The sequence below is a fragment of the Coregonus lavaretus genome, assembly GCF_964263955.1.
Source record: "Coregonus lavaretus genome assembly, chromosome: 11".
NCBI lineage: Eukaryota > Metazoa > Chordata > Actinopteri > Salmoniformes > Salmonidae > Coregonus > Coregonus lavaretus.
The window spans coordinates 42,868,204-42,884,177 of NC_139998.1; the positions used below are offsets into that span (position 1 = coordinate 42,868,204).

Below are 15,974 nucleotides of genomic sequence, written 5' to 3' on the forward strand. Positions count from 1 at the left end.
CTAGTTCTTCTCCCAACCTAATTCTGTTGCCCTGCTATTGTTTTGGCCTAACTTTAATTGCAGCTGAAAGGCACATATTAATGAGAAAAATATAGGCCTAATTACACTGAAAACACAAGCAGCAAATCTACATTTTGTGTGTGACAATTCTCTGCTGCCTTAAAGGCACATGGTTTTCATTTAGCTTATTAAACAATCAGTGGTATATTTTGAGTCGAGGCAGTTTTAGTTAAGTATCTTTCTCTGTATTAAACTCTTTATTGAGTTATTATCTTTCATTCATTGATTTCAGAGCCAGAAGGTCATTCCAGGTGCACTCTTAAGACCCAATAAACGAAACAGGCTTGTCTAGGTTGTTCTGAAGAAAATCAACCCGATCAATTGTTACAGCAACCTGCGAGACCCAGCCGACAGTCTTTAAGCACCTCTGGGGACCCATCCCATTGATCTGAACTAGGTCAGACTGACACATGGATAATCAGCACTCAGAACATATGACGCAGATGCACTCAATCGAGTTGTTTCAATCATAGCAGCATCTAAAAATATCACAGTTTGGCTTATATAGCGACAAAGTGAGGCGAGGTCACAGTGTTACGTCTGGTTCGGCTATCCCCTCTCTCCTCTTTTTTGATCCACCACAGGACAAGGTAATTTTGTTTATTGTTTGTCTTTATTTAGTCTCGATTGGCTATGATCTCTGTTTGCTCCTGTGTGTGGAAGGAAGGCAGCATGTGTCTGTTGATTCCAGGCACACGTGCATACTCATAAAAAGCCAGTTGACCTCAATTGGGGAGCCATGGAAACCAAGGAATGGGGAGAGGAGAAGGGGAGCTTGTGCAGTCGCATCTGGGATGATTTGGCTTTGTTTGTGAGGATGATCGCATGAGAATGCCAACAGCCGGCTCTACAGTACAATACAGACATCTCCCATTGACGTCTGAGAGAGAAGGGCCAGGTGTTCTAGACTAGAGGAATAGTTGTGACTAACACATTAGATGTGAGTGAGATGTTGTCTGCAATTTACCATATAAATTCTCCATACTGCAAACCCATAGCAAGAATAGGTAAATAAACATTTATCCATCAGTTTAAGCGTGTGATAGGGAGAGGTACGCCAGTAAGGTGAAGCTGAACTATCACACACAGTAAGCTCGTTAATTTTCCCCTGGTCTGTTAAGTTCAGACACTTGGGTGAGAGAGAACTCATTTAGCTGATGGCCAGGGGGCCCTGAGCGAGTGACCCTGAGGGAGGTGACTGACGCACATGGAAATGAGCCGGAGGGAGGGAGGGAGGGAGGGAGAGCGAGCGAGAGAGAGAGAGAGAGAGAGAGAGGGAGGGAGGGAGAGTGAGAGAGAGAGAGAGAGAGAGAGAGATAGGACAACAACAACAACACAATTAGACCCAACCAAATCATGAGAAAACAAAAAGAGAATTACTTGACACATTGGAAAGAACAAAGAAAAAAACAGCGCAAACTCTGTCGTAGTCGGCCGTGACCGGGAGACCCATGAGGCGGCGCATAATTGGCCCTGCGCCGTCCAGGGTAGGGGAGGGAATGGCCGGCAGGGATGTAGCTCAGTTGGTAGAGCATGGCGTTGCAACACCAGGGTTGTGGGTTCAATTCCCACGGGGGGCCAGTATGAAAAATAAAACTGTAAGTCGCTCTGGATAAGAGCGTCTGCTAAATGACTAAAATGTAATGCTATTTGGCCCTAAACAGAGAATACACAGTGGCAGAATACCTGACCACTGTGACTGACCCAAACTTAAGGAAAGCTTTGACTATGTACAGACTCAGTGAGCATAGCCTTGCTATTGAGAAAGGCAGCCGTAGGCAGACCTGGCTCTCAAGAGAAGACAGGCTATGTGCACACTGCCCACAAAATGAGGTGGAAACTGAGCTGCACTTCCTAACCTCCTGCCAAATGTATGACCATATTAGAGACACATATTTCCCTCAGATTACAGCGATCCACAAAGAATTAGAAAACAAACCCAATTTTGATAAACTCCCTTATCTACTGGGTGAAAAACCACAGTGTGCCATCACAGCTGCAAGATTTGTGACCTGTTGCCACAAGAAAAGGGCAACCAGTGAAGAACAAACACCATTGTAAATACAACCCATTTGTACTTTAACTATTTGCACATTGTTAGAACACTGTATATATACATAATATGACATTTGAAATGTCTTTATTCTTTTGGAACTTCTGAGTGTAATGTTTACTGTTAATATTTATTGTTTATTTCACTTTTGTTTACTATCTACTTCACTTGCTTTGGCAATGTTAACATACGTTTCCCATGCCAATAAAGCCCTTAGAGAGAGAGAGAGAGAGAGAGAGCGTGTCATCCACTACTAATGGACTTACTGCTAATGGCTTTGTGTCGTAAAAAAAGTTAACAGATTACCTGGTCTGCTTAGCACTTTCCAGGAGTGCTTGGTATTTATTGTGATGAGTAGGCTATATTTCTTTTATTCTCCCTGTACAGCTTTGGTGGCTGTACTACAGTGCATTCAGAAAGTATTCAGACCACTTGACTTTTTCCACATTTTGTTACGTTACAGCCTTATTCTGAAATTGATTATATTGGGTTTTTTCCTCATCAATCTACACACAATACCCCATAATGACAAAGTAAAAACAGGTATCTAGAAATGTTTGAAAATGTATTAAAAATTAAAAACTGATATCATATTAACTTAAGTATTCAGACCCTTTACTCAGTATTTGTTGAAACACCTTTGGCAGCGATTACAGCCTCGACTCTTCTTGGGTATGACGCTACAAGCTTGGCACACCTGTATTTGGGGAGTTTCTCCCATTCTTCTCTGCAGATCCTCTCAAGCTCTGTCAGGTTGGATGGGGAGCGTCGCTGCAAGCTATTTTCAGGTCTCTCCAGAGATGTTCGATCGTGTTCTTGTCCGGGCTCTGGCTAGGCCACTCAAGGACATTCAGAGACTTGTCCTGAAGCCACTCCTGCGTTGCCTTGGCTGTGTGCTTAGGGTTGTTGTCCTGTTGAGGTCCTGAGCGCTCTGGAGCAGGTTTTCATCAAGGACTCTCTGTACTTTGCTCCATTCATCTTTCCCTCGATCCTGACTAGTCTTCCAGTCCCTGCCGCTGAAAAACATCCCAACAGCATGATGCTGCCACCACCATGCTTCACCGTAGGGATGGTGCCAGGTTTCCTCCAGACGTGACGCTTGGCATTCAAGCCAAAGAGTTCAATCTTGGTTTCATCAGACCAGAGAATCGTATTTCTCATGGTCTGAGAGTCCTTCAGGTGCCTTTTGGCAAACTCCAAGCGGGCTGTCATGTGCCTTTTAATGAGGAGTGACTTCCATCTGGCCACTCTACCAATATTGGCCTGATTGGTGGGGTGCTGCAGAGATGGTTGTCCTTCTGGAAGGTTCTCCCATCTCCACAGAGGAACTTTGGAGCTCTGTCATAGTGAACACCTCCCTGACCAAGGCCCTTCTCCCCCGATTGCTCAGTTTTCCAGCTCTAGGAAGAGTCTTGGTGGTTCCAAACTTCTTCTATTTAAGAATGATGGAGGCCACTGTGTGCTTGGGGACCTTCAATGGCTTGGTTTTTGCTCTGACAAGCACTGTCAACTGTGGGACCTTATATAGACAGGTGTGTGCCTTTCCAAATCAATTGAATTTACCACATGTGGACTCCAATCAAGTTGTAGAAACATCTCAAGGATGATCTATGGAAACAGGATGCACCTGAGCTCAATTTCGAGTCTCATAGCAAAGGGTCTGAATACTTATGTAAATAAGGTATTTCTGTATTTTATGGGGTATTGTGTGAAGATTGATGAGGATTTTTTAAAATCCATTTTAGAATAAGGCTGTAACGTAACAAAATGTGGAAAAAGGGAAGGGGTCTGAATACTTTCCGAATGGTCTAACTGGTCCTAACTGGTTCTGCCATGTTATCGACACGGTTCACTGACTAGACCAGTGGTATTAAAACTTTTTCAGCGGGGATCCCATTTGTTTCGGACAAATTTATTAGGATTACTATGAGTATAGGTCCATGTGTATCCAAGTGTTTTCTCTCGCACTCTCTCTCTCTTTAAATAACCATATTTTGTAACAAGTGTCATATTGTGTTAGTCCACTAGGGACCCGTTTTCATTGTATTAAGTTTCTAATCCTACCTATACCGTGTACGTGTTTGTATCTTGTGTTATCATTTTTAATTAGTTAGTAAATAAATAATTAAATCAGTTTGTGTGGTACGGAATGATCAGTAAGACATTTACATTTACATTTTCGTCATTTAGCAGACGCTCTTATCCAGAGCGACTTACAAATTGAGACAAAAAAGACCCAGGTTTGTGCAGACTTAAAGAGCCTATGACTTTCAGAATGAGACTGATATGAGGTAAATGATTAATAAATGACTGTTAAATGATAAGAGATATCAAGATGTCTTTAGAGTTAATTCGGGAAATGGTAACTCGTTAAACAACTTTTCCCGTGGTGCCCCAAATTCCTAATGAGTTAATTGTTACATGATTAATTTAATCTAGTAACAATTTAACATAGTAGGTAATTATTTGATAAATAATGAAAGGCACGTCACGACAATATATATATATACAGTGAGGGAAAAAAGTATTTGATCCCCTGCTGATTTTGTACGTTTGCCCACTGAAAAAGAAATTATCAGTCTATAATTTTAATGGTAGGTTTATTTGAACAGTGAGAGACAGAATAACAACAACAAAATCCAGAAAAACGCATGTCAAAAATTTTATAAATTGATTTGCATTTTCATGAGGGAAATAAGTATTTGACCCCTCTGCAAAACATGACTTAGTACTTGGTGGCAAAACCCTTGTTGGCAATCACAGAGGTCAGACGTTTCTTGTAGTTGGCCACCAGGTTTGCACACATCTCAGGAGGGATTTTGTTCCACTCCTCTTTGCAGATCTTCTCCAAGTCATTAAGGTTTTGAGGCTGACGTTTGGCAACTCTAACCTTCAGCTCCCTCCACAGATTTTCTATGGGATTAAGGTCTGGAGACTGGCTAGGCCACTCCAGGACCTTAATGTGCTTCTTCTTGAGCCACTCCTTTGTTGCCTTGGCCGTGTGTTTTGGGTCATTGTCATGCTGGAATACCCATCCACGACCCATTTTCAATGCCCTGGCTGAGGGAAGGAGGTTCTCACCGAAGATTTGACGGTACATGGCCCCGTCCATCGTCCCTTTGATGCGGTGAAGTTGTCCTGTCCCCTTAGCAGAAAAACATCTCCAAAGCAAAATGTTTCCACCTCCATGTTTGACGGTGGGGATGGTGTTCTTCGGGTCATAGGCAGCATTCCTCCTCCTCCATACACGGTGAGTTGAGTTGATGCCAAAGAGCTCGATTTTGGCCTCATCTGACCACAACACTTTCACCCAGTTCTCTGAATCATTCAGATGTTCATTGGCAAACTTCAGACGGCCCTGTATATGTGCTTTCTTGAGCAGGGGGACCTTGCGGGCGCTGCAGGATTTCAGTCCTTCACGGCGTAGTGTGTTACCAATTGTTTTCTTTGTGACTATGGTCCCAGCTGCCTTGAGATCATTGACAAGATCCTCCTGTGTAGTTCTGGGCTGATTCCTCACCGTGATCATGATCATTGCAACTCCACGAGGTGAGATCTTGCATGGAGCCCCAGGCCGAGGGAGATTGACAGTTATTTTGTGTTTCTTCCATTTGCGAATAATCGCACCAACTGTTGTCACCTTCTCACCAAGCTGCTTGGCGATGGTCTTGTAGCCCATTCCAGCCTTGTGTACGTCTACAATCTTGTCCCTGAGATCCTTGGAGAGCTCTTTGGTCTTGGCCATGGTGGAGAGTTTGGAATCTGATTGATTGATTGCTTCTGTGGACAGGTGTCTTTTATACAGGTAACGAGCTGAGATTAGGAGCACTCCCTTTAAGAGTGTGCTCCTAATTTCAGCTCGTTACCTGTATAAAAGACACCTGGGAGCCAGAAATCTTTCTGATTGAGAGGGGGTCAAATACTTATTTCCCTCATTAAAATGCAAATCAATTTATAACATTTTTGAAATGCGTTTTTCTGGATTTCTTTGTTGTTATTCTGTCTCTCACTGTTCAAATAAACCTACCATTCAAATTATAGACTGATCATTTCTTTGTCAGTGGGCAAACGTACAAAATCAGCAGGGGATCAAATACTTTTTTCCCTCACTGTATCTCATTCCCTCCCTAGGTCAGGAGCACCTTGGAAGTGAGTGACAGATCCCATTGGAAACCACTCCAGCTCCATATCTGCCATGTAGGTTTCAAGGGCTTCTTCACACAATGACGCAATCATACTCTCAAAGAACTGGAAAATGGACCAAAGTTCTCCTTTCACCACCATGCCATTTGAAGGAAATAAAACGGAAAGGAGCCAGGGAAGCGTGTAGCAAATGCATATAGGCTACGACCTCTCAGAGACAGACCTTTATGGCGGCGATGATCAGAGGGAGGGTTCACAGAGAAATGCCTGGAAACCTGTAGCATAATAAGAACACCTGTAGCGTAATAAGAACACCTGTAGCGTAATAAGAACACCTGTAGCGTAATAACAACACCTGTAGCATAATAAGAACACCTGTAGCGTAATAACAACACCTGTAGCGTAATAACAACACCTGCAGCGTAATAACAACACCTGTAGCGTAATAACAACACCTGTAGCGTAATAACAACACCTGTAGCGTAATAACAACACCTGTAGCGTAATAACAACACCTGTAGCGTAATAACAACACCTGCAGCGTAATAACAACACCTGTAGCGTAATAACAACACCTGTAGCGTAATAACAACACCTGTAGCGTAATAACAACACCTGTAGCGTAATAACAACACCTGCAGCGTAATAACAACACCTGTAGCGTAATAACAACACCTGCAGCGTAATAACAACACCTGTAGCGTAATAGCAACACCTGCAGCGTAATAACAACACCTGTAGCGTAATAACAACACCTGCAACGTAATAACAACACCTGTAGCGTAATAACAACACCTGTAGCGTAATAACAACACCTGTAGCGTAATAACAACACCTGTAGCGTAATAACAACACCTGTAGCGTAATAAGAACACCTGTAGCATAATAAGAACACCTGTAGCGTAATAACAACACCTGTAGCATAATAAGAACACCTGTAGCGTAATAACAACACCTGTAGCGTAATAAGAACACCTGTAGCGTAATAACAACACCTGTAGCATAATAAGAACACCTGTAGCGTAATAACAACACCTGTAGCGTAATAACAACACCTGTAGCATAATAAGAACACCTGTAGCGTAATAACAACACCTGTAGCGTAATAACAACACCTGCAGCGTAATAACAACACCTGTAGCGTAATAACAACACCTGTAGCGTAATAACAACACCTGTAGCGTAATAACAACACCTGTAGCGTAATAACAACACATGCAGTGGCGATTTTAGCATGTAAATCTTGGTGGGGCAAACTCCACATTTGTTTTTGTTGATGAATGCCAGCAAAGCCACAACACAACACTAAACAATACATTAATTGCACTATAACGGTGATAAACAGTGCCCACAAACTGTTAGGGCCTACATAAAGCTGTCCCAACAGCAGAGCTTTCTTTTCAGCACCATGGAGTGAATCCTTACCACCGCTACACCTGGCTATCAGCGGAGCTGATATGGCTGACACGCTGATATGGCTGACTTGATTAAACAAATGTGGTTTCTACTGATTATTGAGATGTACAAACTATGACATAAGGGCACGATGAGCGGATAAGAGGCAATCTGTAATTTCGATTAAGACATTAATGAGCGAGCTAAGACGGACGTAGTCAATATAACTATTTGTTCAGCACTTTTGAAATGTACAGCGACAGAATTCAGAACATGGGCCGTTCTTACATTATTCTCCCTGTACACCAAGTCAGAACCGTAGGATAAATAAAGGGGACATATAAGCAGACAATGAAAGCTCTTACAATATTCGATGATGACATTTCTCTAAAACAGGCTATAGGATACATGTGCACCACCAAGTCAGAACAGTAGACTAAGTTATGAGGGGGAAAGGGACCACATTATTAGGGTGAGGCACATGGGCTACTAACTGCTTACTACACAACATACACTTAGTATTACTTTCTTAGCTACAGTTTACGTATCTCCCTGGCATATTACGTTATTTATGCAGCAACATACAAGACATTTTTGGACTCACTTTGTTGTGCTGTGCTCACTTGAACAGGACGGTGGCGCGGCGGTCCTTGTGGGCAAAATTGTCATCAAACTTTGTCATCGAAGTCTGGTGTTGTGACGTGACTTTCATTAATTTGATGACTGTTATTTATCGAATCAACTAACTATGTTTAATTATTACCCAATTTAAATGAATCATGTAACAATTAACTCATTAGGATTTGGGGCACCACGGAAGAAGTTGTTTAAAGAGTTACCATCTCCCTAATTAAACTCTAAAGGTCTTTACCTATCACATCCATAAAACAGTCAATGTATTAATTAATAACCTCTTATCATATCATTCTGAACGGTCGCAACCTTCTTGGATCTGCAAAAACCCCAGCTTTACTTATGATTCAGTACTACACAAATTGGTTTAATTATTTATTTACTAGTTAACTAAATAATAACACAGAATTAACATACACACTTAATACATGAGAAAAAGTCCCTAGCGGACTAACAACAACATGACTGCTTGTTTACCAAAAGAGGGAGGGGTAGAGAGAGCGAGAGAGAGATAGACAAAGAGTGTCACGGATTCAGCCGAGGCTGCTCCTCCTCCCTGCTCGGGCAGGCTTCGGCGTTCGTCGTCCCCAGAGTACTAGCTGCCACCGATCTATGTTTCGGTGTTTGACTTGTTGTGTCTGATTGTGTACACCTGTTCCCCATTATGTTGTATTGTATTCCCTATTTAACCCTCTGTCGTGCATTGTGTGTTGTGTGTTATTGTTTTGTGTCATCGACAGTGTACCGGTTGTTCGTTTTCTCCGTTGTTTGGAGACTGTTCATTTTCACTGCCGACTTTTATTAAAGTACGATTTCCAGTAGCTCCGTGTCCTGCGTGTGACTTCGCCTACCGCATTTCACTGTCGCCGTTTCTAACAAAGAGAAAGAGACACTTATCGTTGATACATTTGGAAACCACTCTCAAAGTAATTATAATACTTTGCACATGAACCACCGCCCGTTTGGAGTAAGAAATCATGAATGTATTTACGTGTGGATGCCTTTGTTCGTCGTCTATCTCTGTCGCACCCAAGCCCTCTGGGAAAGTTTTTTTTGGCTGAGTCTTCACTCAGCTCACTTGTAAGGCTCTGATTGTCCACAAGAGGTCACAATGTCCTTCTTCTTAGTTGTCCTGGTTTGTAGTGGAGTGTTTCATCAGAACAACTACTTAGCTGTACCAGTGATTGTCTGAGAGGAGAGTTTTCTCCTCTCCACCTCGTGTGGTTAGTCAGAGTTTGAACCACTTTACACGCACAGCTGCATCCTGGCAATGTTTGGGTCTAGTCTGGGAGGTGATCTTCTTCACCTCGTGTTGAGGTTCAACGTTCCAACCATTTTCAGACGTGTAGCAACTGCCTTACGTCTTTCTGGTCTGATATGTTAATTCTTAACCTATCCTTTTATACACGTTCCGTCATGCTGACACGCTCTCTGAGCTCACTCGGGGCGTGGCTAGTTACTGTGCAAAGCTTATATGAAAAACAATTATCTCATTAGAAAACTAAAATCACATTCCTATCTTAACAAAGATACTTTCATAATTTTTCATATTAAATACACAATTTATTGGATGAAAACTTGACAAATAAAGGGGATATACTTTCCAAGTTACAGTATTTTCTTGATACCATTCTTAATGACATCACAAAATAATAAACAATATGACATTATTATTCTTTAGGTCCCCACTGACCATTCCCCACATTCTTATCTTAGAAATATTGTTTAGTTTTGTGCGGAAAAAGTCTCTGGAGACAAAGAACATTCCTTTGGTTAATACTGGAGAGGGAGACCCTAGATCTCCTCTCCTTTAATTTACGACAGGGTGTGAGCTGTCAAACCGGCTCAGTCCCCTCCTCCCCTCTTCTGTGGGTGAGAGTGGCCTGGTTACTGTCAACCATTGCCAAGCTGATCCATTAGATCCTCACAGGACAGTCATGACAATGGCATTTTCTGGATTTGTGGTGCTTTCAAGACAACTGGGAACTCTGAAAAAAACAAGAGTGAATCATGACATCAGTGATCTTCAGGTCAAAGCTCTAGAAAGAGGCCAGAGGCCTTACTCAAGAAAGCAAAAAAAAGACATGTTTGTATGCGACTTTATTAACTCACTCATTTTTTGCATCGGCACGTTTTGGCTTGCTCTACCCTCAGCAAATCTGTGTGTGACAGAGGGAGCGAGTGAGAGGGAGAGAGCTGGAGGAGAGGAGAGGGAGGGGAGGGAGGAGGGGTGGCGAACTGGCTTTTCTCGAGCTCAATCGCATGGGCCTGCACTGGGCAGGTTGACATTTATTGTCATGAATCTTGCCCTGGAGAGAGAACTGAGTGATTTCCACTAGATGGGCCAGCTGCAAAGTCAGAATTGGCTATATTGTAAAAACATTCATGAAAACAACAATTTTGATTTTTGGTCTTAATTTAAGGTTAGGGTTAGGCATTAGGGTTAGCAGTGTGGTTAATGTTAGGTTTAAAATCAGATTTTATGACTTTGTGGCTGTTCCAGCTAGTGACCAATCTGCAGAGCTGCCTCCAGGGCAAGATTCATGACATTGAACGCTAACCTGCATCCACTGGTGGCAGGCAGGCTTTAACACTGCAGCTTGAAGGAGAAAAACACTAATTCATAGAACATACAGCTTCTCCCCTTCACATCCTTCTGTCATCACATAGCCTACTCCCTTTGCACAGCTGGTGTATAACACATTCTCATTCAAAATGTATTTTTATAGGTCATTCCAATTGCATATTTACTGTCTGTGTTAATCATTTTATAAATAGACAAGCCTAATAATAACAATGTTGGTCAGTTTTAAATGACTCAGCCCCCTGGCATCTGATGTTCAATCATCCCAGTAGCAGTGTGTTGTGCTATGTAAGCTCCCCTCTTAGTCTACTCCTTCATTATTCTAAGTGAGTGGAGAAATTAGCTACAATTATGGATCTATTTGAGTCTGGCTGAAGAGAACAGGACATCAGAGCTCACTGATTACTTCCTTTGTTGTTTACATTGCTCTGTTTTCACATCACATGGCTTTATGGAATACTAGAAATGCTAGACTGGGGATGGATGGTATTGACTACCAGGAAGAATAGGGATGGTATATTGATTTGGTAACCGTTCCTTCCACTACCTGCCCCCCATTGTTATTTGACACTGTTATTACATAATGTGTACCCTATGGGATTTCTCTTTGTTCCTTCTAACACTAATTATTTGAACTAATGGAATCCCTCATAGGTCTAATGCTCTCTCTCTCTCTCAGATTTTTCTGCTAGAAAAGCACACATCACAGAGGTAATGTACTCACTTCCTTAACTTTTATTTAGCCATATGACTGTGAAATACATCTGACTGACATGTCCTCTATTTAAACCCCTCTCCTACTGTATGTGTTCTGCTACACACACAATGGCGCGCTACTTTGATCCCCCTGCCTGCATTTCAATCCTTATGCTGTGTGATCTCTCTACTACTACACTCCATATAGAGGCTTCAGTATGCTCGCGGGCAGTGTGGGAATCTTCATAGGGACTGCCACGATCATATGCTGTGTTATAAAGCCCCTTCCATCTTACACTCTGCCCTGTGATGAGAAGTGCCCACTGTCAATTTGACTGTGTAATCTGGGACAGTTTAGAGGTTAGAGAAATGGGCGTAAAGGGGATACTCAGTCCACTCAGAAGGCTTTTTAGTGCCAGATTTACTAAGCGTTCGCACCTGTGTCGAGTTTGCACCTGTAATTATCACAGGGGAATACAAGACAAAAGAAATCAAAGCAAAAAAAAAACATGAAACTGACTCCGTTCTTCTATTGATATTCAGTTTACCTTTCATTCCTGCTTTTATGTGTTATTCCCTATTGAAAAGAACAGGTGAAAACTTCACACAGGCGCTGCAAACGCTTGATCAACCTGGCCCATAGCTGGGCATCAGGTGGTGTTAGTGTTTTCAGCCCAATGAAGTGAGTAAAAATGTAAATCTGTGTCTTAATCACTCTGCTCCATCCTCTGGCCAACAGCTGCCTGGTGTCTCAGGCCTACCAGGCCAGGTTAAGAGGATGGGCCACAGGGGAGTGGATGCGTCCGGAGAGACCACCTACAAGAAGGTAGGCAGCAGGCACTAGCTCCCCCTGATTCAATTAGTCAATCAATTACATAGTAATAACATATAGTGCCTGCGCCTTGAAATGCCTTACAGCACAACAGTCAACCCCCCTCTAGAGCAAGCAAGCCAAGACATTGGCACAAGAAAACTAACCTGGTAATGGTCCTGAATGCATAATTAGGCTACAGCTGTGAGCAGACACATAGCTCTGTAACCTGCACACTGTATGTTTACATTTACATTTTAGTCATTTAACAGACGCTCTTATCCAGAGTCTGACTTACAAGAACAATTAGGGTTAAGTGCCTTGCTCAAGGGTACATTTGTCACCTTGTCGACTCAGGGATTCGAACCAGCAACCTTTTGGTTATTGTCCCAGCGCTCTTAAGCGCTAGGCTACCTGCTGCCTGTTCCACTTATACTAATGTGAGAAGACAGAAAGACACACCAGAGCAGACCCAGTTTGTCTCACTGAGAACCAACCTGATGGAGATCTACTGAGACCTGATTTAACAACCCTGTCTGTCTGTCTGTCTGTCTTTAGCACTTTAGAGTATATGTATTCTGGTGTGCATGGTTGAGCGAGTCAATGTTTTGGCTCTTCATTGTAGAGTACAGTCCCCTCATTAGCTGAACTAATGGAGCTGTTAAATCAGAAGATTTCTCAATTAATATAAATGATTTGCAGTCCACCAAGCTCAGAAATGTTTAAATATCTCCCCTAACCCCCACCGTCTGTCTCCTCTCCCCCCAGACCACGTCCTCTGCCTTGAAAGGTGCCATCCAGCTGGGCATTGGCTACACGGTGGGCAACCTGAGCTCCAAGCCTGAGAGAGACGTTCTCATGCAGGACTTCTATGTGGTTGAGAGCATCTTCTTTCCCAGGTAACTAAATCAAATCAGATCAAATCAAAGTTTATTGATCGCGTACACAGTTTTGCAGATGTTATCGCCAGTGCAGTGAAATGCTTCACTATTATTCTACAATGTAAAACATTTTTAAAATAAAGAAAAACCCTTGAATGAGTAGGTGTGCCCAAACTTTTGACTGGTAGTGTATGTGAATGGTGTGTATTGACTGTATGGACAGTATACAGTGCCTTGCAAAAGTATTCATCCCCCTTGGCGTTTTTCCTATTTTGTTGCATTACAACTTGTAATTTAAATGGATTTCTATTTGGATTTCATGTAATGGACATAAACAAGATAGTCCAAATTGGTGAAGTGAAATGAAAAAAATTACTTGTTTCAAAAAATTCTAAAAAATAAATAACGGAAAGAGGTGCGTGCATATGTATTATTTCCCTATGCTATGAAGCCCCTAAATACGATCTGGTGCAACCAATTACCTTCAGAATTCACATAATTAGTTAAATAAAGTCCACCTGTGTGCAATCTAAGTGTCACATGATCTGTCACATGATCTCAGTATATATACACCTGTTCTGAAATGCCCCAGAGTCTGCAACACCACTAAGCAAGGGGCACCACCAAGCAAGCGGCACCATGAAGACCAAGGAGCTCTCCAAACAGGTCGTTGTGGAGAAGTACAGATCAGGGTTTGGTTATAAAAAAATATCTGAAACTTTGAACATCCCACGGAGCACCAGTAAATCCATTATTAAAAAATTTAAAGAATATGGCACCACAACAAACCTGCCAAGAGAGGGCCGCCCACCAAAACTCATAGACCAGGCAAGGAGGGCATTAATCAGAGAGGCAACAAAGAGACCAAAGATAACCCTGAAGGAGCTGCAAAGCTCCACAGCGGAGATTGGAGTATCTGTCCATAGGACCACTTTAAGCCATACACTCCACAGAGCTGGGCTTTACGGAAGATGGCCAGAAAAAAGCCATTGCTTAAAGAAAAAAATAAGCAAACACGTTTGGTGTTCGCCAAAAGCCATGTGGGAGACTCCCTAAGCATATGGAGACTAAAATTGAGCTTTTTGGCCATCAAGGAAAACGCTATTTCTGGCGCAAACCCAACACGTCTCATCACCCCACAGTGAAGCATGGTGGTGGCAGCATCATGCTGTGGGGATGTTTTTCATCGGCAGGGACTGGGAAACTGGTCAGAATTGAAGGAATGATGGATAGCGCTAAATATAGGGAAATTCTTGAGGGAAACCTGTTTTCAGTCTTCCAGAGATTTGAGACTGGGACGGAGGTTCACCTTCCAGCAGGACAATGACCCTAAGCATACTGCTAAAGCAACACTCGAGTGGTTTAAGGGGAAACATTGCAATGTCTTGGAATGGCCTAGTCAAAAATGAACAGTCTATAATTTTAATGGTAGGTTTATTTGAACAGTGAGAGACAGAATAACAACAAAAAAATCCAGAAAAACGCATGTCAAAAATGTTATAAATTGATTTGCATTTTAATGAGGGAAATAAGTATTTGACACGGCCAAGGCAACAAAGGAGTGGCTCAAGAGGAAGCACATTAAGGTCCTGGAGTGGCCTAGCCAGTCTCCAGACCTTAATCCCATAGAAAATCTGTGGAGGGAGCTGAAGGTTCGAGTTGCCAAACGTCAGCCTCAAAACCTTAATGACTTGGAGAAGATCTGCAAAGAGGAGTGGGACAAAATCCCTCCTGAGATGTGTGCAAACCTGGTGGCCAACTACAAGAAACGTCTGACCTCTGTGATTGCCAACAAGGGTTTTGACACCAAGTACTAAGTCATGTTTTGCAGAGGGGTCAAATACTTATTTCCCTCATTTAAAATGCAAATCAATTTATAACATTTGTGACATGCGTTTTTCTGGATTATTTTGTTGTTATTCTGTCTCTCACTGTTCAAATAAACCTACCATTAAAATTATAGACTGATCAGTGGGCAAACGTACAAAATCAGCAGGGGATCAAATACTTTCTTCCCTCGCTGTAAAAGGTGTGTACAGCAGTAGTTAACTGCTAACCACACCATCAGGGCAGCACATAACTTTGTGAAATCATTAGAACGAGACAGTCATGTCATCCAGGCCTTTCAAGATATCAGAGAATTGGGACCGATCACATCCCTGATCCTGGATATGTTATTTTGATTGAAAGCAATTCATATATTTACACTAGAATAGTCCCTTAGTTCATACATAGTTGTCCCGTATCTAAAAGCTTTTCTCCCCTTCTCCCCCTTCCAGTGAAGGCAGCAACCTGACTCCAGCCCACCACTTCCCAGACTTCCGCTTTAAGACGTACGCTCCTGTGGCCTTCCGCTACTTCAGGGAGCTCTTTGGGATCAGGCCTGATGACTACCTGGTAAGAACATGGAAATCTACCCTTTTTCAACCATGACAACAGACATGAAGACATTGCATGACGTCAACGTATTAGATGACTAGAATGAACAGACGAGCAGTCATTTGATAGGCCAATGTTGTGGAATGGTTTTAGGATGGCTAGTGCACCAATTCCTGATCCCACTGAAGCAGCTCACTGTACAAAAGCTGTTCAGAGGTTCCCTGTATAGAGAGACAGAGGCATAAGGCTTGGTGTCCAGTCCACCTGCAGTGTCCTGGTCTTGAGCCTTGGCCCATACTCCCACAGCTTGCTGCCCACTCCCTCCCTCTCAGTCCAGCC

General features: G+C 42.5%; 1 protein-coding gene across 1 annotated transcript in view; it reads left to right on the plus strand.

Moving 5' to 3' along the window:
• Nucleotides 1-15,974, plus strand: part of LOC311137634 (phosphatidylinositol 4-phosphate 5-kinase type-1 gamma-like) — a 69,069-nt gene that overhangs the window by 20,181 nt on the left and 32,914 nt on the right. The window contains exons 2-5 of the mRNA XM_084172146.1: nucleotides 11,548-11,579; nucleotides 12,304-12,390; nucleotides 13,144-13,274; nucleotides 15,536-15,653. Coding sequence (XP_084028272.1) covers nucleotides 11,548-11,579; nucleotides 12,304-12,390; nucleotides 13,144-13,274; nucleotides 15,536-15,653 — 368 coding nt within the window. The remainder of the gene's footprint in view (nucleotides 1-11,547; nucleotides 11,580-12,303; nucleotides 12,391-13,143; nucleotides 13,275-15,535; nucleotides 15,654-15,974) is intronic.